This window comes from Prionailurus viverrinus, unplaced genomic scaffold, assembly GCF_022837055.1.
Source record: "Prionailurus viverrinus isolate Anna unplaced genomic scaffold, UM_Priviv_1.0 scaffold_40, whole genome shotgun sequence".
NCBI lineage: Eukaryota > Metazoa > Chordata > Mammalia > Carnivora > Felidae > Prionailurus > Prionailurus viverrinus.
This window is the reverse complement of record NW_025927608.1, coordinates 3,018,865-3,042,103: the sequence shown is the minus strand read 5'-3', so window position 1 is coordinate 3,042,103 and position 23,239 is coordinate 3,018,865. Positions and strand designations below refer to the sequence as shown.

At 56.6% G+C, this 23,239-nt stretch overlaps 2 protein-coding genes across 3 annotated transcripts in view; one reads left to right on the top strand and one right to left on the bottom strand.

The window, feature by feature from the left end:
• Positions 1–16,393, top strand: part of FAH (fumarylacetoacetate hydrolase) — a 43,680-nt gene extending 27,287 nt beyond the window's left edge. Inside the window, exon 15 of one of the 2 annotated variants that reach the window (XM_047846672.1) lies at positions 10,147–16,393. In XM_047846672.1, the coding sequence (XP_047702628.1) occupies positions 10,147–10,217 (71 nt within the window). In that variant the 3' untranslated portion in view covers positions 10,218–16,393. Of the gene's footprint in view, positions 1–7,449; positions 7,515–10,146 lie in introns of those variants that run through there. The other variant, XM_047846673.1, reaches the window with a different exon arrangement.
• Positions 5,511–6,050, bottom strand: CTXND1 (cortexin domain containing 1). Its single transcript, XM_047846682.1, has one exon. The coding sequence runs from the start codon at positions 5,943–5,945 to the stop codon at positions 5,766–5,768; it is 180 nt and encodes a 59-aa protein (XP_047702638.1). The 5' UTR covers positions 5,946–6,050; the 3' UTR covers positions 5,511–5,765.
• Positions 16,394–23,239: the final 6,846 nt, after the last annotated feature.

Here is a 23,239-nt window from a genome sequence, read left to right as displayed (position 1 = left end):
GGCTCACGGCTCCCAAAGAGAGCGTGGCCACCGCCCTTGCTGGATTCCGGGGCCACTGTTCCTCCCCAGGCAAGCGGTGACAACGGCTTCTCACTGTCCCCAGTCCTGGCTGACTCACCATCCCTGCTGGTTCTCTTAAACTCGTCTACACTTCTGCAAATAGTCCCTAAATTAAGCTGCCCTCGGTGAATGCTGGGAGTACGCGAGGGGATGCCTGGAGTGTCCCTGCAATACTGAGGAGAAAGGAGGCTGAAGGCAGGAGCCCCCCGGACTTCACTGATGCTGGGTTCTGTGGACTGGGAGGGGCCAGGCGGTGGTGCCTTGAGGACCCAGCACGGCAGGAGACCCGATGGTTCGGGGGTGTCTGGGGCAGACGGGCACCGTCTCCCCCTGCCTGGAAGGTCCCGGAGCCAAGGGATGGAGACAGAAGTGAATCCTCCCGCTATTAGACCTAACGACCCACATACGGAGTTTCTGCTTCTTGCCCTTGTCTCCTCGGACCTGGTGGCTTTGAAAATTCTTTGGGAGGCTGGGGTACCTGGGGCCTCAGTCAGTTAAACGTCCGACTTCGGCTCAGGTCATGATCTCACGGTCTGTGGGTTCGAGCCCCACATCGGGCTCTGTGCTGACGGCTTGGAGCCTGGAGCCTGTTTCAGGTTCTGTGTCTCCCTCTCTCTGCCCCTCCCTGCTCGCTCTCTCTCTCTCTCTCTCTCTCTCAAAAATAAACATTAAAAAAAACACACACACACAACTCTTCGCGAGGGAGAGGAAGTGCTTCCCCCAGGGGTACACGGGTGTGGGTCTGTCAGGCTAGAAACTGAGATCCTCCTGTGGTCATTCGGGCTGCCTCGTGTTGAACGCGGGGGCAGAGAAGGGGCTCACCGTGCCGCCGGGGGGGCCCATCCCAGGAGCCGTGGGAAGCGGGGTTCCCTCCACACAGCCGGGGCAAGCGGCTCCCTGGGGACCCCCGTCCCGTGCCCCCCACTTCTGCAGGTCTGAGGTGGGGTGTGAACTCGGATCCTAACAGACTCCCCAGCGACGCTGACGTTCTCTGTCCCGAGACCAGGGTCGGGGCGGTGTTGCCCTAGCGTGCTCCGAGCTTCCAAACACGCCTCCACGTGAGGCCTTCAGACCCTTTCACGTTCCCTGTGGGCCCGTAGCAGCTGTGCGTTATAGGAACCGTTTTGTTTACTCACCTAGAGGCGGGTACGGTCCGGGTGGGCAGTGGGCCCAGGTCGGTATCGCCCCTCCCCTCGCCCAGACAATATGGCGGCAGGTGGACCTTCGTTCCCCTACGTGGAGGGCATATAATTTTTCCCCATCCAAGCAGAGGTCATGAACGGATGCTGAATGTAATAGGGGTGGGTTGTACTGGTTACGTTTCGTTTGCTCCAGAACGCTAACATACACGAACCGCTTCGCCCGGGGCTCCCAGACCGTTAGGTTCTGTTGTTTTTGGCTGATGGAAGGTCCAGAGGAGAGGCTGGACGGGGGAGTGTCGAGGTCAAGGTATGTGTTTCCCTCCACGCTCTTCCTGCTGGGCTGCAGTTCGGGCACAAGTCTTAACCGTCTCCCTGTGGCCACGGCTCCTGCCGGGTTCTGAGAACATTCCTTCTCCTTGCCACGTCAGGCCAAGCTGGCCACGGCTTCCCCCCGTGGCCTGTGTGATGCTTTGCCATCCGGTGTCGCTTCCCTCGGCCCTGCCTGACCTCTGAATAGTCTTTCGTTAAGCCCTCGAAGCATAACTGCTTTGGCTGTGCCCTCTGCTTCCTGCCGGGACGCTGACTGATTCAGGGCCCAGACAGAAACCCCGCGGGAGGGAGGGAGAGCCTTAGCTGGTGACCGTCCAGGAGTGACACGCAGGGGGAAGGCTGGCAGACCTGAGGTCGTGTGTCCCCCTGGATGCAGATGACCTGTGTGTGCCCAGGGAGCTCAGCTGGGGCACCCGTCCGCAGGCCGGGCCATGGGCCAGGGGGCCCCGCAGGTTGTCACCCATCACAGGACCGGTCCACAGGACCGGTCCTCAGCGGCGAGACCGCGGGGCAGGAAACCACACCGGCTTGGCAGTCCTCTCCGGCTGGTGTTGGAAGCAGGACGGGCCCCTTTAAGGTCGGGTTGACCTCGAGGTCTGGGATGATGTCTGGGCGAGGGAGACCCGCGTCTTTCGATTCAATAAAACCACGTAGACACGAGCGCCTAGATGGAAAAGACCCAACAGAGACGGTGGAATTGATGCTGCGAGCTGGTGAAGCTCGTGGCCCGTTGCTCAGGTCGGCCCGTCTGTGCATCCTCAGGGGCCGTGTTTCCCCCGCTGACTGTCGTCCTGGTGTCCCGCTTGTGCCCATTTTTGTCACCCCACCTGCACGCCGTCGCACCGCCCACCGTGCAGGTGGCCCCAGACACCACGCGAGAGGGGTTGTGTGTCAGACTTTGCTGAGGGTTTGGAGTAACGGGGAGGGATGGCAGCAGAGCCCTTCTCCCGTTCTGTGCGGCGGGGAGTTTCTGTCTGGCGCCAGTTTCCCTTAAGCCTCGAGCTGTGGCCGACCCCACAGGCCTCGCTCTCTCTCTCTCTCTTCCATTCCCTCTCTGCCAGCTTCCAGTCTTCAAAAACGCTGCTCCTTTCTTTCGCGGGACGGTTTCTCTCTCCATCCACAACCCCAGAGCTCACCTCAACTAGCCAGGAACTGGCTCAGAGGATCTGATCGCAGAAGACCCCCCCCTCCTCCCTTAGCATCAGGGAGTAGCGGCAGATGCCTGGAGTTCCCCTTAACGGGGCCAAAGGCTTGGACAGGCGTCCCTGGCCTGGGGCTTTCTTAGGTGGAGGGGGTGTGGTTTGAATATTTATTCCCCGCTGTCCTGAGCGAGCCCGCGGCCTTCGTCACCTGCGTCTCCTGGCACATGCAGAACAGGGAAAATGAAAGCGACCCAAGCGCTTCCTAATGGGAATGTGGACAATGCACCAGACGGTTCGTCCACGGCCGCCGAGAGGGTAACGGGGAAGGCCGTGGCAGCGGGCTCCAGAGGTAACGTTAGGAGAGAGTAGGGTTTTAGATTATGTAACTGATGACGTTTCTAAGGAGTATATCTTGCATTCGGGCAAGGGTCAGAAGGGGGCGTATGGATACACAGTGAAAATCGCTGTTTGACGGGAGGCTTGGATGGGGCGTGAGTTTTTTATTTTTCATCTTTTCTGAAATATTCTTCCCTCTGGCCACCAAAACCAAACAACAACAACAGCAAACCAGTCCAGAGAGACGGTGGGAAACACCCACAGATGTTAAGTGTGGAGAAGAGGGAAGTGGGGCCAGGGATCCCGGGGGCCGTGCTTCTCTAACTCCCGTGTGCCCGGCCGGCACTCAGCGGGTCTCGCCCACAGGTGCCTGGGCGCCACCCCCCAGGGACGCCGGCCCCGCAGGTCCGGGGCGGGGCCCGGGTTCTGGATTCCCAGCATGCTCCTCACCCCTGGAGATGCACTCTGTCTCTCACCACAGTTCGGGTGGCACGGCCCTGGGGCGCCTGATCGTCACTCCTGAGGATTCTGAAGTACCTCCAGCCAAGGCCTTCCAGAACTTTCCTTGCTCCTGGGGCTTGCTATTAACTGACGGGGAGACGGCACTCAATCACGCTGCAAATCCCTGCTGATGCGCTTTTCACAGAAGTGCGTGTCTCTGAGGCAGGCTGCACAGTGAAGGCTGCTGCTGGGCCTGGGGCAATGCACAAGGTGCTTGCTCTAGATCCTTCTCTCAGACAGAGCCTCCAGCGCATCTGGGCTCGCCGCCTCTCCCAGCTGTCCCTTTGTGCGTCCCACCTGGCGTGTGCGCGCGCGTGTGGGGGGAGGACAGCCGGACAGGCCCCGGAACGTGCCTGAACAGCCGTGGTCTTGTTCATTTTCGGGGTCACCTGGTGGTGACGGTGCTTTGGAAACCTGTTGCCCGGGTGGCCTGGGTTGCAGGGGGGCCCGGAGCGGGGATGCCGGTGAGGGGAAGGGAGCATTGGGTTTCCCCACAGGTGCAGGTCTGTCCCTCGGGGGTGGCCGGCCACCCCTTGCATGCCTCGGAGGAAGGGGCTTCAGGCAGTCCAGCCTAACTGCGCACCGTGTGTGCTTAAACATATGACAATGACAGTTGTGTAAATCGATAGACAGCATATCCCTTGAGGTCAGGTGCTGGAAGAGGTTGCTGTGAGTGTCCCTTTGACCAGGGGTCCTGGCCGGGAGATTTGGCTTTGGAAGCGGCCCCGGGAGGTTGAGGAGCTTCCAGGGTCCCAGGCTCTGCGGGGAGGGGGCCCCAGAGCCCACGCGCTCCCGGCTCAGGCCCCTGGCTTCTCCCCGGGGTGGGGGAGTCAAGGAATGCTCCTTCATTCCGTCCTCACGACAACCTTGTGAGGTAGACTTCACTCCCTCGTGTCACAGGTGAGGGAATTGGGGCTCAGAGAGGCTGACCGAGCTGTTTGGGGTCCTGTAGCGAGGAAGGAAGGGGGCCGGGATTCAGGACCAGCATTGCCGGCTCCGTGGTCACAGATGTGGGTGGCGGCCGAGGGGGGACTGATGGGACGGGAGGAGGCGGCACAACGTCGTGCGTACGTGTGAATTGGGCTATTTAAAAAGGCGTGTAAAAAGAGCCTGAGAGAAATAGATCAAAATGGTGGCTTTGGGGAGGTGGGATTATAGGTGTTATTTTCCCCTTTCCTTCTATTTTTCTGTATTTTCCCAAGCTCCCAAGATGCCCATTTCATTTATGACAGGAAAAATAGACCCCTCTGTGTTTTAGTTTAAAAAAAAAAAAAAATACTGCCTGGAAGCAGCCCTGTGCCTTGTGAGAACGCCGGCCTCCACCTGCACACCCACTGGCCTCCGGGCCGGACTCGGGGTCAGGGGGCTGGCGCGAGTGCTGCTTTGCATGTTAAGGGCAGACGGTGTCCCCACAGCGAGGGCTCTGTTGCATGATGGTGCGTGTCTGCCCCGGATCCCCTCCCAGAAGGTGCGCAGGAGCCAGGGACGGGGACCACCCCGTCGTCCCACAGTGAGTCCCCGTGAGGGACGGCCTCCGCGGGCCTCCGGGGCCGGTGCCGTTGGCATGTCCAGGCTGGGCCACCCTCGAGCCCCCCTTGGCACCCCACTCACTTCCCACTGGGGCTCCAGAGGGAGCAGCGAACAGCCTACATCCCAGCTCCACGGGTTTGCAGGCAGACAGCCGGGGGACATGGGGCGGCCGGGGGACACGGGGCGGCCGGGGGACTCGGGAGTGGCCAGGGGACTTGGGAGTGGCCGGGGGACTCGGGCAGCCAGGGGACACGGGGCGGCCAGGGGACACGGGGCATCCGGGGGACTCGGGCGGCCAGGGGACACAGGGTGGCCGGGGGACTCAGGAGTGGCCAGGGGACTCGGGAGTGGCCGGGAGACTTGGGAGTGCCAGGGGACTCAGGAGTGGCCGGGGGACTCGGGCGGCCGGGGGACTCGGGAGTGGCCCGGGGACTTGGGAGTGGCCGGGGGACTCGGGCGGCCAGGGGACACGGGGCAGCCGGGGGACTCGGGCGGCCAGGGGACATGGGGCGGCCAGGGGACTCGGGAGTTGGCCGGGGGACTCGGACAGCCAGGGACACAGGGTGGCGGGGGGACTCGGGAGTGGCCGGGGGACTCGGACGGCCAGGGGACTCGGGAGTGGCCAGGGGACTTGGGAGTGCCGGGGGACTCAGGAGTGGCCGGGGTACTCGGGCGGCCAGGGGACACAAGGCAGCCGGGGGACTCGGGGTCCCCCGGCCGCACCTCAGTCATCCAGGTGCTGCTCCTCCCAGGTGGACGTGGGGATAGCGCTGTACGGGTCCATGATGACCTTGGCGCAGCGAATGATCATGACCACGAGGAAGAGGCAGAGGAAAACGAAGCAGGCCAGGGTCAGCCCTTTGTCCACGTCCACGAAGACGGGCTCGGGCGTGGGCTCCTCCATGTCGGGGCTGCGGCTGCGGGCTCCTCCTCCAGCCCGGGGTCGACAGGTACCATTTTCCACGCCTGCGGGGAGCCAGGGCCGTGGGGAGGCAGGGCCACAGCTCGGCCTGGCTGGGGGGGTTGGGGGGGGTCACGCCCCTGGAGCGACCCCTCGCCGCCCGGCCCCTCCTGAGGGCGTGAGGGGCCCGGGACACATGCATCCTCCCCGGGACCCAAAGGCCAACCTCGTGGGCGACCGCGGTCTGTGGCGGGGCCCGTGCCGCCCGGGGAAGCGGGGACAGGTGACCGAGGACGGAGCTCCCGCACTTGTCCCTGCCGCCCGGCCCCGGGGAGGGCGATATCATGACGCCTCTGGGTCTGCCCGGCGCCGACCCGGGGCGCTCAGAGCGTGCAGGAACGAGGTCACGAGTGCGTTCGCTGCAGCAGCAGAAGCCGTTTGGCAGCGGAATGTTGAACGGAACGTATGGACGGACCGCACAGGAGCCCCTGCGCCGGACGGGGTCCCACGGAGGGTCTGCGCCCTCCCCCCACCGAGGGACAGGGGCGGAAGCCACAGGGGTCGTCAGAGGACCCGGTTGGGCCATCACAGGGACCCGCCTTGCGGGGAATGTCTGTCCCGCACGCCTTCACCTCCCTGTTGTGGGCGGTGACAAGGCCAGCGCGGTCAGGCCGTGTCCCAGGTGGGGATGCGCTCCGTGGTCCCTGGCCCCCGGGGCGGGGGGGCCGTGCTCTGACGAAGGGGGTATCCCCGGGGCAGGGCTGCCGTCCCCGCACACGTGGCCTCCGCAGGCCTCTCCCTCTGCTGGCGGGAGGCAGAGTGGGGACCAGTCTCCCCCATCCCTCCAGACTTCAGGACCACACGGAGGTGAGCCTCGGGCCGGCGGGTCCCGGCACATCCATCACTGCCGGTGACCGTTCATCCCCCTCGCTCAGATTCCCCCGGTCCTCAGAGGGCACTGACCTGCCGGTCGGAGCGGTCACCACGTCAGAAGGGCTGCCGGGTGGCCCGCACTCTGGGTCAGGCTGCTCTGGGAGGGCGGGGGGTGGGTGGCCGGACGTGACCGCGGGGAGCCAGCGACAGCGGTGGCCTTTCACTCAGGAGCAGGCACCTGCGCGGGCGGCAGCTGCAACAGAAGAGGACAAGAGCCCGTCACCTCCTGGGACACGCGGCCCCGGAGCCACCTGGTCTGGCAGGAAGGGCTGACCCGGTGGCTCTTCACCGGGCGCGGTGCCGGGGCCGAACGCTTTATTCTAGTGCTGCTTTTTCAATCTCCTTCTTTCTTTCAAAAGCTATAGCGTTTCAGGGGCGCCTGGGCGGCTTAGTCGGTTAAGCCTCTGACTCTTGATCTCAGCTCAGGTCTCGATCTCGGGGTCATGAGTTCAAGCCCACGTTGGGCTCCGTGCTGGGCGTGAAGCATTTATTAATAAATAAAATAAAAATTACAGCGTTTTATATTTCTCGTAAAGTGTACGTCACGTAAGATTTTCCACGGTGTGCATTTCAGGGGCACTAAGGACACTGGCAGCGTTGGGCCACCCACCAGCCCCACCGTCCGCCTCCTGAAGTCTTCATCCTGCAAAACTGAAACTCGGTCGCCATTAAACAGCCGGCCCCCCGGCACCCACCACCTCCTTTCTGTCTCGGTGCACTTGGCTCCTCTCGGGACCTCACGGGAGTGGATGCTGCAGCCTCTGTCCCTTTCTGGCGGCTCACTTCAGTCGGCATCGTGTCCACCAGGCTCATCCGTGCTGTGGCAGCCGTCGGGCCTTCCTTCCTTGCTAAGCTGGGTAATATTCCGCTCCGTTCCTCCACGGATGGGTAGGTGGGCTGCTTCCAGCCCTTGGCCGTCGCGGACGATGCTGCCGCGAATCTGTGCGCGCGGGTGTCTCCTGGGGGCCCCGCTTCGATGCCTTGAGGTGCGTAGATCCAGAGCCGAATGGCCGGATCGCTGCTATTCTAGTCTGTTGTTACCTCTTACCCGTTTTTCTCTCGGATTTTTGGTCTCTCTCTTGACCGTGGAAGCACAGAGTTGAGATTAATATTTTATTTGTTCGTCTGATTTTTATTTCCTATTTGTGACTTTTCCTTTATCCCTGAGTCCTACTCCTGTGTCTCCGTTGTCTTCCTCCGCCCGATTTTCGTGACTAGTATTAGCCCTTGGTTGTTTCTCTGTTCTTGGCTGTGCTTACGTTTCTGTAACTGAACTGTCAACGTTCGATGTCCTTTTATTCCCAGTCATTACAGGTGAAGGACTTGGGGAGCTCATCCCAATTTCCACCTTCTTTCCCTGTTCTTTACGTTGTAGCCGGTTCTGTTATCTCACCCTTCCATACTGTTTTTTAATCTGCATTTTCCGGTTCGACACGTTCAGTGCTCACCTGGGCCTGCGGCTGGGGTTGCCCATCAGCGCAGATGTTCTCCAGCACGACTCTCAGGAAGAAGGGCTCGTGGGGACAATACTCCCTTTGGTCTTACCTGTTGGCTTCTTTGAAGGTAATGTGCCTGTGTCTCTGACTGCCTTAAAGATCTTCCCTCTGTCTTTGGTTCCCTGTGGATGATCTGGACATGCTTTTTCTCTGTATTCCCCTCTTCAAACACTCGTCTGTCCTGTTCTCTCTTTCCCCTTTCCGGCTCTCCAAGTACACATAGGCCTTTTCATTATGTCACTTTGTCTGTTACACTTTATTTCTGTGTTTGTTTTTCTTTTTATGCTGTTGTCTGAATGCTTTCTACCGAACCAGCTTCCGGTCCGCTAATTTTCTCTCCTGGTATATCCAATTAGCTGCTAGATCTATCTATTCAAATGTTCATTTAAGCCATACTTTTCAGTTGTATAATTTCCATGTGAACCTTTAGAAAAATGTTCCAGCTCTCCAGTGGGATTTTCCACCTTGTTAGCTACTATCTTGAACACAACTCATCACTATTTTTTAAAGACCGCATCTGATAACTCTAATGTCTGGGTCATCCGTGGGTTTGCTTGTACAGTTTTTTCTTTCTTTTGGTCCAGTTTCTTTTTTTCTTTTTAATTGTTTTTAACATTTATTCAGTTTGGAGAGAGAGAGAACGTGGGAGGGGCGGAAAGACAAAGGATCCGAAGCAGGCTCTGTGCTGTGAGCACAGAGCCCCATGCGGGGCTCGAACCCAGAAAGTGTGAGATTACAACCTGAGCCGAAATCAGGAGTCGGCTGCTTAACCTTAAGACTGAACCACCCAGGCGCCTCTGTTGATGTCTTGATACATCTATGATAGAAATTTCACCGGGATGCCAAGCACTGATAGAACAATTGTCGTGGCTCCAGATGGCATTACCCTCGGGTACAGGAGGCTTAACGCTTTCTCTGGGAAGCAGCTAGAATTTAGGCAGGTGAGCTTATCCAATATGGAGCTGAGCTCACTCAGCTGGGGTCCACGTCTCGTTAACCAGGCTAGTGACCACGTCTGCTTCGACAACCCCTCTGCGGTCTCGCGCTCCAGGGTTCTAGATCGAGAGGCTGGAGTTTCCCTGGGCTGTTTGTTGTTGGCATGCCTTGAATTCTAGATTTCCTCTTCAGGGCCTTGAGACAGGTGAGTAGCGTGTGAGGTGAACTGCTCAGAATTATCCAGCCGCTGATGTTTGAATCTCTGCGAGGGCAGGAAACCTGACGGCACTGGTGGTTAGCTGACGGCCACTCGTGATTCCGCGGGAGCCCCGGCCTGGCGGGGAGGACGCCTGTGCCTGGTCAGAGTTCTCCTGCTCCTTTGCGCCGGGATTTCGAAAGATGGTCATTGTTGCAGCATTGTGGGGACGGTAGAAAAGGGACAACAAAGCGAACGTCAGTATTGCAGTGGTCACCGCCGTCACGGTCTCAATCTGTGTCGCCAAATACGCCGAGGCCGTTGAAAAGGAGCGCGTGCACACACGCACGCACAAACGAGGGCCAAGAAATTTTGCCAAGTGAAAGAGTGGAGGACCAGTCCTTCAAATATGACATAGTTCGTGGGAAGTAAAAAGAACCTTTGAAGGTCGATAGGGATGCACGCACGTGTCGGGGGCGGGAGGTTGGTGCCCTGCTCACGGCTCGGCCAAGACCCGCTCCTGCTTTAATTGTTCCGGAGGTTTAAGACAAGTGCAAACGATGTTGTAATTAGTGCCTACATCCCATCATGCAGAATCCGTACCCTATTACCTGAGCATATTTGCTTTGTCTTTTCCCCCCAGAAGTACACCCGTCTCCTGCAACCGCTAACCCACAGAAGCAGTCCAGCTACCCTGCAGAAACACTACCTTGAGGGTGGTGTGCATCTTCCTTTCCACGCATCCACAGAAATCCTAGAGTTCCTTGAACCGTACCCTGAAAACACATCTATCTCACACGCAAAGAGACTGGAATATGGGGAGCAGGAGTTCTCTCGGAGTCTCAGAGCAGTGAGAGCTGAACTTGGAGCCAGCCCGCCTTTCTGGCCCGGCCAGGCCTGTGCCGTGGGCTCTGGGGGGCTCTCAGGGAAGGAGGGATGTGCCAGACGCTCACAACAGGACTCGGTCCGGCCTCAGACACAGACTCTGCGATCCCAGGCCCAGGATCTGCCGTAAGTTCTCATCAGACACCCTGCATAGGTTGTAGAGGTCAGACTTCGGAGAGGCTGCCTTTGGACCACCTCTGTCTTGTCTGGGGCCGGGACAAGGGGCTCTAGAACCTTGCAGCATGCCCCAGATTATCTGTGTTTTCTGGATCCTTCTGGCTGGGATGAACGCCAAGGATGTGCACTCAGAAAAACAGATTCGCCTTTCCGCCCTCCAGATGGAGTGTGCTCATTAACCTTAATTACCGGGCAGGCGCGTTCCCTCCGGCTCCATTTCAGAGAGAGGACACGACACCCAAGAGAGAGTGGAACGCAGAGCTCAGCCGTGTTATGGGAGCTGAGGAGCCGGCCCCCCCGGAGGCCCGCTCAGGGGTCCCCAGCATCACGGAGTTGTCCTTGAGCACGGAGCCTGCACCAGCCAAGGGGTCCATCTGCCACCTTCTTGGGGAGGCGGGAGGTGAACCGGCTTCAGAGTCAGGGATTCTGGGTGGGAATGAGCCTCCAGGGAAATGGCTCTGGGCTTCCCGGCACACTTAGCCCAGCGCGCGGTCTTGGGATGGCGGGCTAGTGGCTCCAAGTGGAGGCGAGTCCTGCCCAAATGCCACGGTCCAAATATAGAAGCTGGAAGTAAGTATCTCAGTCGGGGCTTTAGGGAAAACTAGCAACAAGGGTACACAGATACGCGATTCGCGTGTACATTCGTGTCCCAGCCCGGGGCTGGGGTGAAACACTCAGGCCTCGCCGGAGGGCTGGTGGGTTTCTTCGTCTCTGCGCCCGTGTGTGTCTTCGTCCGCTGGGGGGGACGCGAGCAACGGAATGCCAGCTTCTCCCAGTTCTGGAGGCTGGGAGTCCCGGGGGAGGATCTGGCGGGTTTGTTTCTTCCTGGTTTGTAGATGGTCACCTTGCCACGGCGGCCCTGCCTCAGTGTGTGCGCGCAAAGAGGAGACCGCTCTCTCTTCTCTGTGTAAGGCCACCGTCTTATCAGAGTAGGACCCTGACCTTTACGAACTCATCTGACCTCCTGAAAGCCCTCTGTCATCGCACTGGGTGTCAGGACTCCAACAAGTGGATTTGGGGGCGGGGGGCACAATTCGGTCCGTGGCCGCGTATGAGTTCCCCGGGGAAGGGTCCGAGTCTGACTGCGGGGCACGGGCGGCCTGGGGCCGGGCCAGGCCCGCACCCTGCGGGGGGTTGGTAGATGTCCCGAAGGTGAGGACCAGTGTCTGGCTGTGGTCCCGCAGACACCGATAGTAAGAGGACGGGGTGACTGGAACAGCCGCTTATTGTTGTGGGGAGAAACGGCGGGCCGTGCGGACTCGGGGAGCTCACGCAGATACGCGGATGGGAGCTGCTCACGTGCCAGCACCAGCCGCTTCTGTAAATAGAAGAGCCATTGGGAAAGAGCCACCAGGAAAGAGCCATTGAGAAAGCCGAGTCAGGGTCACGTCCCCAGATGGCAGACGGGTTACATGCACGGCGTGTGCTCAGGACAGAGCAGTCATCCGGTGTCTTAACCTCACACCAATCACATTGTCCTGCGTGCCTCTACTTGGTGGCCTCCCTCCTCTGTCAGGGGGATTAGCAGACTGGTCAGAGGGAGGGATGGGTGCGTGTTCAGAGATGATTAAGACGGTGACATCTTCCAGATGGACGAGAGGCGTGGAGGGGATAGGATCCATGCAATACTGTGGTTACGACTTGTCTCCTGATATTCATCCGTTCACTTAGAAACAGAGTGCGCGAAAGCGGGGAGGGACAGGGAGAGAGCGAGAGAATCCCAAGCAGATTCCGCATAGTCAGCAAGGCCTTCCAATATTGAAACCTCTCTAATCTCTAAGGAACCTTCCAGAACAAGGAGGCAGAATGAAGCAGCGGTGTTTTGGATAAAAAGCAAGAGAACACGTCTGCCGAGAGCATGCCTCGTCACCGCGCCGTGCCTTGATAAGCCCTCGCACGGTTCTGCTGTGTCATTCTGTGATAGATGCTGCTGCGGCTGCTGTCCCTCGGATCTGGGGTTCCCTTCACCATGCAGCGGGCTCAGCTCCCAGCCTCCGCGTGGCTTGCTCCCGGCAGCTCACATCTACGGTTTCTTACCAGCCTGCCCTGGGGTTACTGCAGCTGCTCCCTCCCGTGCGTGCAGAGAGCTGGGCGTCCCCGGGAGCTTACGACACCCGTGCCCTCAAGGGCCCTCCGCCCATCCAGATTGCAGAAGATGCTACCATGAGGACATTCGCTGTCAGGAAAGTGTGTGCTGGACGGGAGGCGCCGGGGGTGGGACCGGACCGCCTTCTGCCAGTGCCGATCAGATTAGCTGGGTGGCTCTGGGATTCCCCCAGCCATCTCAGCAGAAGCCAGGAACAGAAAGGACATCCTCCAGGAAAGACCTTTGGAAGACTGTCCCGTGGAGTAGGGAGAAGCCCTGTGACACACATGGGCAATACACACAGGCTTTGAGGCTATTATACCAGTAGAAACGCTACCAGCGTGGGCCGAAAAGGACAGAGAAGAGACTGGATGAAAGGCGGCTGCTGGGCTCTCAAACTTCTACAAGCAGAACACAGGCTGGTAGGGACAGTTGCCATCAACGTGTCCCACCCTTCAGGAACACAGAAGGATGATCCTTAGGGCAAGGGCCTGGGCCCAGAGGGCTACAGATTATTCCCAGGCCCTGAAAACGAATGGCTTTCCTGGTGGAGTTTTAAAATGGCTCCGGACGGTGACTCCTTTCTTTAATTCGTTTTCTCTTTTGAAATGGAAATGTGTGTAACTGTTATCCTGTGCCTGTCCCACCAGTGTATTGTTGGAGCGGATAACTCATTTTCCGGGTCCCCACAGGTAGAAAAGGATTTGCCCCAGGATGGATCATATGCAGAATATCACCAACACCTAATTTAGACAGTCGAGAAAAGATTTTGGGTTCGGGTTGATGGTGTCATGGGTTGGAATGGGGTGAACACATACAGGATGGACTGGAATCTTTGGAGGCCAGAGAGTGGGCTGCAGGAGGCTGAGTAACGGCCCCGCAAGAAATCCATAGCGAATCTTTGGGACCTGCAAATGTCACCTTAAGTAGCAAAACAAACTTTGCAGATGGGATGGAGTTAAGGGTCTCGAGACGGGGGGATTCTCCTGGGTTTTCTGGGCCACACGGAACCACAGTTGTCCTTGCGAGAGCGACACGGGGCAGCTCTTGACTGTAGTGGGGAAGGAAACGTGGCCGTGGAAGCAGAGAGGGGCGATGGGGCCAAGAATGGGCTCTCCCAGAAGCCACCGGAAAGAACCAGCCTCAATTCCTGCCCCCCGCCCCGGACTCATTTTGGACTTCTGACCTCCAGGACTGGAGCAGCCTGCATTTATGTGGTTCCAAAACACCCAGACTTGCAGCAATTTTGTGCACAGGCAAGAGGAAGTCACAATCCTTTTGATTCTGACATCCGGTCTCTAAAAGGCATAAGGCTATTTTTGCTTTCTTTCCCCATGATTGGAGAACCGGAAACCAACCAACCAAGGGCACACAAGAACACGATGTCTGGCTACTGGATGAGGGGTGACTCACGAGCAGGCTGTCAGAAAAATAAGCTTCCTTGAAAGGGAACTGAAAGCCAAAACGAGGGGGAACGTGTATACCGGCTTGGGCGCCGATGCAGTCAGACGAGGCAGCCATACAGCCGGGGAGAGGGGTGGGGGGAAGACATGGCACAAAGACGTGGAGAGCAGCCGTGGTGGGGAAACTGAGGCATGGGCCCTGGCTCCAGAAGCCCCAGCTCTTCCCCGCCTGCTGACCCACCATGCACCACAGCAGTGAGAGGCCAGAGCAAGGACGTCGGCCGGGACCCCAAGACACAATGGGAGGGGACAGGGCAAGGCCATTCTTGTCTTTCCACTAAAAGATCTGTGTTTTGAAGGGACCCTAGTGAACTTCTCTTCCTCACAAAATCACTCTCCAGGGGCGCCTGGGTGGCTCATTCCCTTAAGCATCTGACTCTTGATTTCGGCTCACGTCATGATCTCACGGTTCATGAGATCGAGCCCCGCTCTGGGTGGGATTCTGTTTCTCCCTCTCTCTCTGCCCCCTCCCCCGCTTGCTCAACACTGTCTCTCTCAAAATAAATAAATAAACTTAAAAAAAATAAGATAAAATAAAATAAAAGATAAAATACAATCGCTCTCCAACATAAAACACCTTGAAAATCACCAAAAAGCCACGGGTAGCACCACACTTCTCCAGAATGCTGCATGAGGCAGTGCGACGTCACGGGAAAACTCAGACTCCGGAGACTCACTGTTGACTAGCGGAGCCCCCGGAAGACGTTGCCCCATTCAGCCCCAGTCCCCTTGCCTGTAAGACGGGGGTGTCCTGGGGGTCCTTTTCCGGGCCACGTCTTCCCTTCGCCCGTGAGCACAGGACAGAATATACCTTGCAGGCTTTCGGTTACTCCCGGTCTGCTCCGAGCCTGCCCGCTGTCTCTCGGGTATCCCCCCACATTCGGGGGGACCCCCACATTCGGACCTGTGCCTGCCTGGATCCAGCTTGCTTCGGGGCCCCCTCTGTTTGTCAGCACCCGTGTTCGGCACATGGCTTCAACGTGCAAATGCGGATCTGGGGTCCGGGCCACCTGACGTCTGCTGTGCTGGGCGAGAGCTGCTCTGGCTCATCTGTCCCTCACTCTGTGTCCCCGTCTGGCCTGAGCTTTGTCCCCACGGGCGACAGCATCCCCTGAGGCCCTCCCGCGGCGGCCCCGTCTGTGCCTTCCACGGCACGGCTCCAGCCCACACCTGGCCCCAGACACCCCCGACCTCTGGGGCAAGAGGTCAGGGTCCTGTCCACCCTCCGCTCCGCTCGGTGCCTCTGATATTTCCAAGCTTCCTGGGAATTAACGGGAACTCTTCTTATCCCACAAGTAAAGAAAAGCGAATGCAAGTTATCTACCCGCCCTTCAAGCAAAACAAAACGGCTTTAAGACGCACCTTTTGCACCACGAAAGGAGCCAAAGTGAAGAATCCAAGGGGAGGAAACCAGGAAGAGAAGAGTAAAACCAGCAAGGCAATAATCTACAGCATAGACAACTGTAATACAGGCAGATACACGGCGACACAAATGTTAAAAATACTTTTTAAATAAAACTTACATAACCTAAAGGCTTTATCAGTAACGGCGACACAAATGTTAAAAATATTTTTTTTAGATAAAACTTACAGAACCTAAAGGCTTTATCAATATAATTTTATTTCAATGAAAGTTAGTGGGGTAAAGTGGAAGGAAATTAGAGCACAAGCCATTTTTTATATTATCTGGGCAGGCCAATAAGTATTACTTTAATATTGATAGAAAATCACACGTTCAGATGTGTTTAAACATTTAAAATAACAGTGGAGGAATGAGAGGAAATGTGTGAACAGTATGACTGATAAGCTGAATAGACATTTTGATGGCCGACATGTTATTTTCGAGTACACGTTTTTCAAAATGCACGTTATTTTCAAATATCCACGGAACGCTTATCAAATTGATTTAATATAGGGCTACAAAGAAAAACGTGGGTACGTTTTAAAAAGTGGGATTTGGGGGGAGCGCCTGGGTGACTCGGTTGAGCGCCCGACTCTTGCTTTCAGCTCCAGTCGTGATCTCACGGTTCATGAGATTGAGCCCCGCGTGGGGCTGTGCTGACGGCTCAGATTGCGAGTCTCCCTCTCTCTCTCTCTCTGTCCCTCTGCTTGCTTTCCCTCTCAAAAATAAATAAATATTAGAAAAAAAATTTTAAGCGGAATTTTTATAGGCTGTTTTCTGACCACCAAAAATTAAGCAAACTAACAAACCACCAAGCCATTTGACTTAAATAGCATTCAAAAGGTAGTTACCGAGGGGCGCCTGGGTGGCTCAGTCAGTTAAGCGACCGACTTGGGCTCAGGTCATGATCTCACAGCTTGTGGGTTCAAGCCCCACGTCGGACTCTGTGGTGACAGCTTAGAACCTGGAGCTTCGGATTCTGTGTCTCCCTCTCTCTCTCTGCCCCTCCCCCGCTCACACTCTGTCTCTCTCTCTCTCTCTCTCAAAAAATAAACATTAAGAAAATTTTTAAAAATATATAATTACTGAGTTTGCTAAAAAATTAAGCTGCAATTACAAAATACCCAGAAAATCATTCTAATGAGCATAGCACCTATTAAAATGTACAGGGTGAGGGGGACAAGAGCTGTTCACTACATGCAGGGGAAAGATCGTACCTTTCATTATTATGAAACAAAAAATGAGATTCAGTGAAACAAGGCAGCCACTGAGGCAGTTATAGAAAAGCCTCGAGAAAATCCAGAAGATGAGATTAGTAGAATTAAGAGGAAAAACGAACAACTCGCAAAACAGAAAACCAGTTGAATTAAAAATAAGCCATGAAGAAGTCTCTGAAATAGTTCGAACTTGGACACACGTCTGGTAAGTTTATCCCGGGAAAAAAAGAGAAAGGGCACATGCGAATCTTCAGGAAACGGATCTAAGCACAGATAAGAAGGTTACAGACACCAGGCAGCGCGATGTGAAACTCGCCACTGCATGTAAAAAAGTCAATGATCTGTTTTCTAGAACGAGAGTGGTCAAAACTCACCCAAGATGTAGAGAAGCCCAAACGACACAACCACCGCGGGGGGTTGTCGACAGTTGTCTGTTTGGCCCAGGTTGGGCTGGTGTCCAGCGGCCAGGGCAAGGCCAGGTCCGTGGTCTGCATGGGCATCGTGGCGTACCTGGGGCTCCCCGGGGTGGGGGCACCTTTTCTTGTCCCGAGAGCTGGGGGGAGCCTGGCGGCTTCTCCCCTGTATATTTATGTTCCTCCTGGCCCCGCAGGGGCTGCAGAACGACGCATGTCCTGGGAACACTCCTCTCGAATGCTCAAGCTTCAGCATCATCTACTTGGAGTATGTTTCTTGCGATTAAGAAGTCCCCAGGGTGCTTGCTTATGACCAAAGGGCTAGTCTGCTCATGCCTTCCAGATGGAGAGTCCCCTTGAGGCCAAAGGAGGCCACAGCACCGGGAAGCTGGTAGACAGCGGAGTCCACTCCGGTCCCCGTGGTAACGGCTCCTTCCACTCAGGTGGTCCTGCGAGGGAGTTTCCCAGCATTCCTCAGAGTTCTGCCAGGAGTCTCTGGGTTCACCCACACACGTGGGCCACGTTCCTGCGGCACGAGCTGGCCTCCAGGATGACCACCTGGGACTGGCCCAGGGGCCACAGCACCAGGGACTGGAACCATTCATCTCTCAAGATAACCCGACTCCTGGTCCTGCCCCCAAGCCTAATGCCTTCATCCCCATGGTGGTTTTATGTCAGGGGCCGTGTCGTCATTTAGGAAAACCGTGGACTGCTGAAGGTTTCTCTCACTCGAATCCTGGTGGGAAAGGGGGTAGAGACTGGATCCATTTCCCTTCCTGGGGCTCCCAGACTCCTCGTGCAACCATGCCAGGCTCTCCCGGCATCTCCCAAGCTCTGTCATCAGCGCTGGTGCTAAATTTCCACCTTTCTGGATGTCCTGCGTCACAGAACCGACGTGGCCCTTTTATATTTATTTATTTATTTATTTATTTATTTATTTATTTATTTTAACGTTTATTTATTTTTGAGACAGAGAGAGACAGAGCATGAACAGGGGAGGGGCAGAGAGAGAGGGAGACACAGAATCGGAAGCAGGCTCCAGGCTCTGAGCCATCAGCCCAGACCCCGACGCGGGGCTCGAACCCACGGACCGCGAGATCGTGACCTGGCTGAAGTCGGACGCTCAACCAACTGCGCCACCCAGGCGCCCCGCAGCATGGCCCTTTGAAATGTCGGCCTTCATCTCCGCTTTCGTCACAAAACTCTGAAGACTGTGCTCCAGCTCTCCTGGGCGGGGGCTCCACCCACCTGCACGAGGCACGCGTTTCCTGTCTCTGTGTCTACTCGGCATGTGGCAAAAAGGGACACTTTGTTTTGATAGTATGTCCCCCAAATTAATGAAAGTCCCCTCCGCAAGCTAGACAGCTTGATTTCCTGCGTCTGCATGCCTGCAGTCTTGAGAATCAGGGAAGAGATGTCTCTTTTCCAAACAACATGCTTCGTATGTTCCCAGCCTGAATTGAGACGTTCACCCGCAGCGGGGGGCTGCTGGCCGACAGCTACTCACCGCGATTGCGGAAGTCATCAGAGCCTTGGTTTTTGGATCAGCGGTCTCGACACAGAATCAGAGGCGAAGACTTCTTCGGTCACCCGATCCGGTGCCCACAGGCAGAATCAGGAGACCGAAGCTCGGAGAGGCAGGTGACCCGATCCGGGGTCCCCCCGACGGGCCCCGAGCCCTTGAGTTCTGGTGGTGGGTGAGCGCACGCCTTGACGTCACCCCGGGTACCTCCCACTAGACTCTGGTCTGTCCTTGAGTCCCTTCCGGTGGCAGAAGGCAGCTCCAGTGCCAGGACACGAGGGAGAAAACTCATCTCGTGTTTCAGTCTGCGGCAACGATGAGCTGGGCCTCTGTTCCGCGATGGGCTGCACAGTAGCACAGCCCTTGGGGAATTAAGGAAACACGTAGGAAACGAGACAAGACCGCCAGGGGTGAGGCCCGGTGCAGATCCACACGGACAAGGGGTTGGACTCCCGATTCTCCGATTGGGATGTTGGCTGCAGCTTTCTGGTTAAAAGCTCCCACCAAGTTAAGGACAGAGTGGGACGATACACTTAGTACCTTACATAGAAAACGGGACGATAATGATACGGGGCCCCACAGGGTCGCTGTGAGAATTGAACAAAGTGCGTGAAGCTCCTAGCACAGTGCCTGACACACGGCACCAATGTGGCCCACGCGGTAAATTTAGCCCTTTTTATTAGTTCTAGGAATCTAACAATGGCCAGGGTTTCCCAAAATATACACGTGTTTTTCTTCTTTGTCTCTCAATAGAACCAAATTTCTATCCTGGAACAAATCCTGCTTGGTATATTATCTTCTGACAAATATGTGGCTGGATTTTTTAAAATTTTTTAATGCTTATTTATTTTTGAGAGAGAGAGAGAGAGAGAGAGAGCGTGAGTGAGGGAGGGGCAGACAGAGAGAGAGGGAGACACAGAATCCGAAGCAGGCTCCAGGCTCTGAGCCGTCAGCACAGAGCCCGACGCGGAGCTCGAACCCACGGACCGCGAGATCGTGACCTGAGCCGAAGTCGGATGCTCAAACGACTGAGCCACCCAGGCGCCCCAATGGTGAACCCTCTTGATCTAAAACGTCAAGACTTTTCTTCAGCTCCAAGAAATTTTGTCTGTTTTTTTCTTTTCAATATCCTCTTGGGTCTACCTTTCTGGTCTTATGACGCAGACACTGAGTCTTGGGACTCCCTGTGCCAGGCCTGTTTTTCTCTTACAGGTTGCCCTTTTCCCCACACCGCTAACCTTGAAGGGTCCCTCCGTTGTTTCAGCCGGGTTTCCCGCTACTCGTGGCCCCCCTTTATCCTTCTGTTTTGTCCACAGAGCTTTGACTCTCAGACGTTTTCCCCTCTTCTCACGTGGTTGTTAGGTCAGAGTAGCTTGTTCTTGTATGGACTGGCGTTTTAACACTTCATAAAATCCCTCTTCCTGGGTACCCCCACTGAGATTTAATTTTTCCTCCTGTTCCCTCATGGCCTTTTTTTTTTTTTTTAAAATTAAAGGCCATTTATTCCAAATGCGTCGGGCTTTGTGCTGACAGCTGGGAGCCTGGAGCCTGCTTCCACAGCCGACTGGTTTGATCCACCTTCTCTACCAGCCAGGCGGCGAAGTCCCCGGTGCACGGGGACTGATGGGGAGTCAGTGCAGGGGTGTCTGGGCCAGAAGCCAAAGCAGATTAACGCCCCCTCCCCTCCTGTCACCCCGCCATCAGGGGAAGACACAGAAGCCAGTCCCCAGGTGCAGTCAGTACAGAAGGACCGGGAAGGCGGCCTGTCGGGCAGCTCCGTGTGGCCTTTGGGGGGGGGGGCGGTTATAGCCCCTTTGTTGGTCCTCTGCTGTCCGCTCCTCCGGACCCAGCTCTTGAGGTCTTGTGAGGGTGTCTGGGTCAGGATGGAGAGACGCTTGTGGGGAAATAGGGAAGCGATTCCAGGGAAGGCAAAAAAATAAAAAGAGAGAGAGAGAAAACTGTACTTTTGTAGTCTTCCTGTCCACGCGCGTTTGCTGTGGTGGCCCCAAGTACTCCTGTCCCCTCGGCCTCCCTGCCTCTGCCCTGAGGACAGACGCTCTCTCCTTCATTTCCAAAGCAGTCCGTGCGTGAGGCCCTGTGGTGAAGGCAAGTGGCCCCGGGTGAGACCCGGCCCGGTGCTCACGCTGCACGTTCTCAGCGTCCCCCAGCCCTGCCGCGGGCACCTGGCGCTCCGACCCTGCGCCTTCCGTGCTCCGCTGGGGGCAGTGACACCCCGCTCCCCGTAGGGCCAGCCTTGGACACCGGGGTGAGCGTTCGGGCACTGACAGCCAGTCTGCTGCCACCGGCGTCTTGTCTTGTGGAAATCCCGACGGTGCCCCACGGAGGCTGCATTTTAAATCTATTTTTCACCTGGTAATTTCAGTGGGATCCACAGAGCGGACGGAAGGAGATGACCAGTCGATTCGTCATTTTTAAATGAGTGGGATCCCCACCCCCCGCCTTGCTTGTCTGTTTGTTAACTGGTTTGTTCTTCCTAGTTTATTCATAGGGTTCGTGGTTTATTGAGATTTATTGAGTGCACACAGCAGATGTATTTAAAATTTACTTCTGTCTCGTGAAATACGTCGGTTCCTACATGTTGCCCCCGACTTTTAAATTTCAGCTTCTTCCTTAATGTCACAAAACGACCACGAGCACAGCAACCTTGACACGAAAACGCACGTCTATTTCCCACAGCAGGTTGAATGCCCTTCAGAGGCACCTGCTGTGCGGGCGGCGGGACACTTATCGATACCTCGTCTCCCACTTCATGCTTTTAATTTGTTTTAACTTTCCTTTTAAGGTTATTTATTTTTGAGAGAGAAAGTGTGAGCGGGGGAGGGGCAGAGAGAGGGAGACACAGAGTCCGACGCAGGCTCCAGGCTCCGAGCCGTCCGCACAGAGCCCGACGCGGGGCTCGAACCCACGAACCGCGAGATCACGACCTGAGCCGAAGTCGGACGCTTCACCGACTGACCCACCCAGTACGTTTTCTGTTTATCTTTTAAATTGATCAGCGTTAAAATGTTTATGCTGCCTGGGCTTGCTTACACTCAAATAAGCTGATGTTATCCGTGATAAAATGTTTTTAAAATAATAGTAATCCATTAGGAGGGTGGCCGACTTTGGTCTCTTGAGGTTTTTACAGGGAATCTCAGTGTAATTATTAAGAACAAGTAAATCGAAGAGATGGAAATTTTCAAAATGTTTTTGGGTACAGAATTGTGGGATCGTTGCATCGCACACCCGAAACTGGTAAGATTGCACTACGACAATTAGAGCTGAATAAAGAAAGTAACGGAAGAGAAAAGGTCTTAGGCAAAAAAAAAGAAATGGTTTTTGGACAGCGTGGGATCTGATGGTTGACTGGGTCAACCCTGAAGGCTGACGGGGTCATTCTGCTATGAAACGTCTCTTTCCCATGTTAGTATTTGCGTCCGACTTCCCGGCCCGCAGGGGTGACCCCACGGCCTGACTCTGCAGGCTGCAAGCTCTCCCTCCACACCTCCTCTCCGGCCTCCTCCTCCTCCTCCCCAGGCAGACGGCTGGGTGCGCGAGCAACGGGCAGTCCTCAGATCCACTCAGCGTCCCCAGGGGCCATGCCGGCTTCCACTCCCTGGAGGGGTGACCGCTGGGCCGTGCCTGGTCCCTCCCCAACCAGGGGGGTGGGCCCTTTGCCTGTTTCCAGGCCCCGACCATGAGCTCCCAGTCTCCCAACCCCGGGCCTCTGCGCCTCTCACGTTTGCGTCACGTAGTGATGTGTGGGTGCCCACAGGGGCACGGCCTCGGGCTCGCCATCACGTCACCTCTGTGCCATTTCTCCTGCACATGGTGCCCCGGGCGGGCTCCTCTGAGGGTCCCACAATTTCCCTCGGATTAGCCCAAGAGTGAGCCACTGGGCCGACACTCGTGAGCCCCTCACATGTAGCGGGTGTTTTGAAAGCCCGTAAGGTGAGACCCCGAGACTAGCGTGAGGCTGGGACACCTGACAACCTCACTCTCCTTGTCCCCTTTCTCCTTCCCACAGTCTCCTCGGCCAGGGGGACAGTCAGGCGCTCTGTTTCCTCCACAGGCGTGCTCCACGTCTGCACTTGACATGGCTGGGGCGCCCCGGGGCAGGCACAGACCTTGAGACGCAGTGTCAGGAAACTTACAGAGCAATTTGACATTGCGGTGGCATCCAGTGGGTGCTACCAGACTCTCTCCTTGGACGGGACACGGACGAGCCGGGTATGAGTCACACGGTCCGTGCTGAGCGTGGGTCGTGCACAGTAAAGCCGTGTGCGGGTCTGTGACAGATTGGAAACCCGGGGGGGGGACCAGCTGGAGAGTCTGAGGAGCCCTGCTCTACGTCACAGTCCCCTTCTGTCCCGGGGCCCCCAGCGCTGCGACCTGGCCACACGGGGGTGTGGGGGTGTCCTCGCCGGAGGATGCAGAACTCTGTGATCGTGACGGTGCAATGGAGATTCACCTGTGCCAGAACATCCCGTGTTCCCTTGGCCTTCTGGCTTTCCAGAGCAATACCGACTTGACGAAAACATTCCAGTAGGGGACAAGGCTGAGTGAGCCAC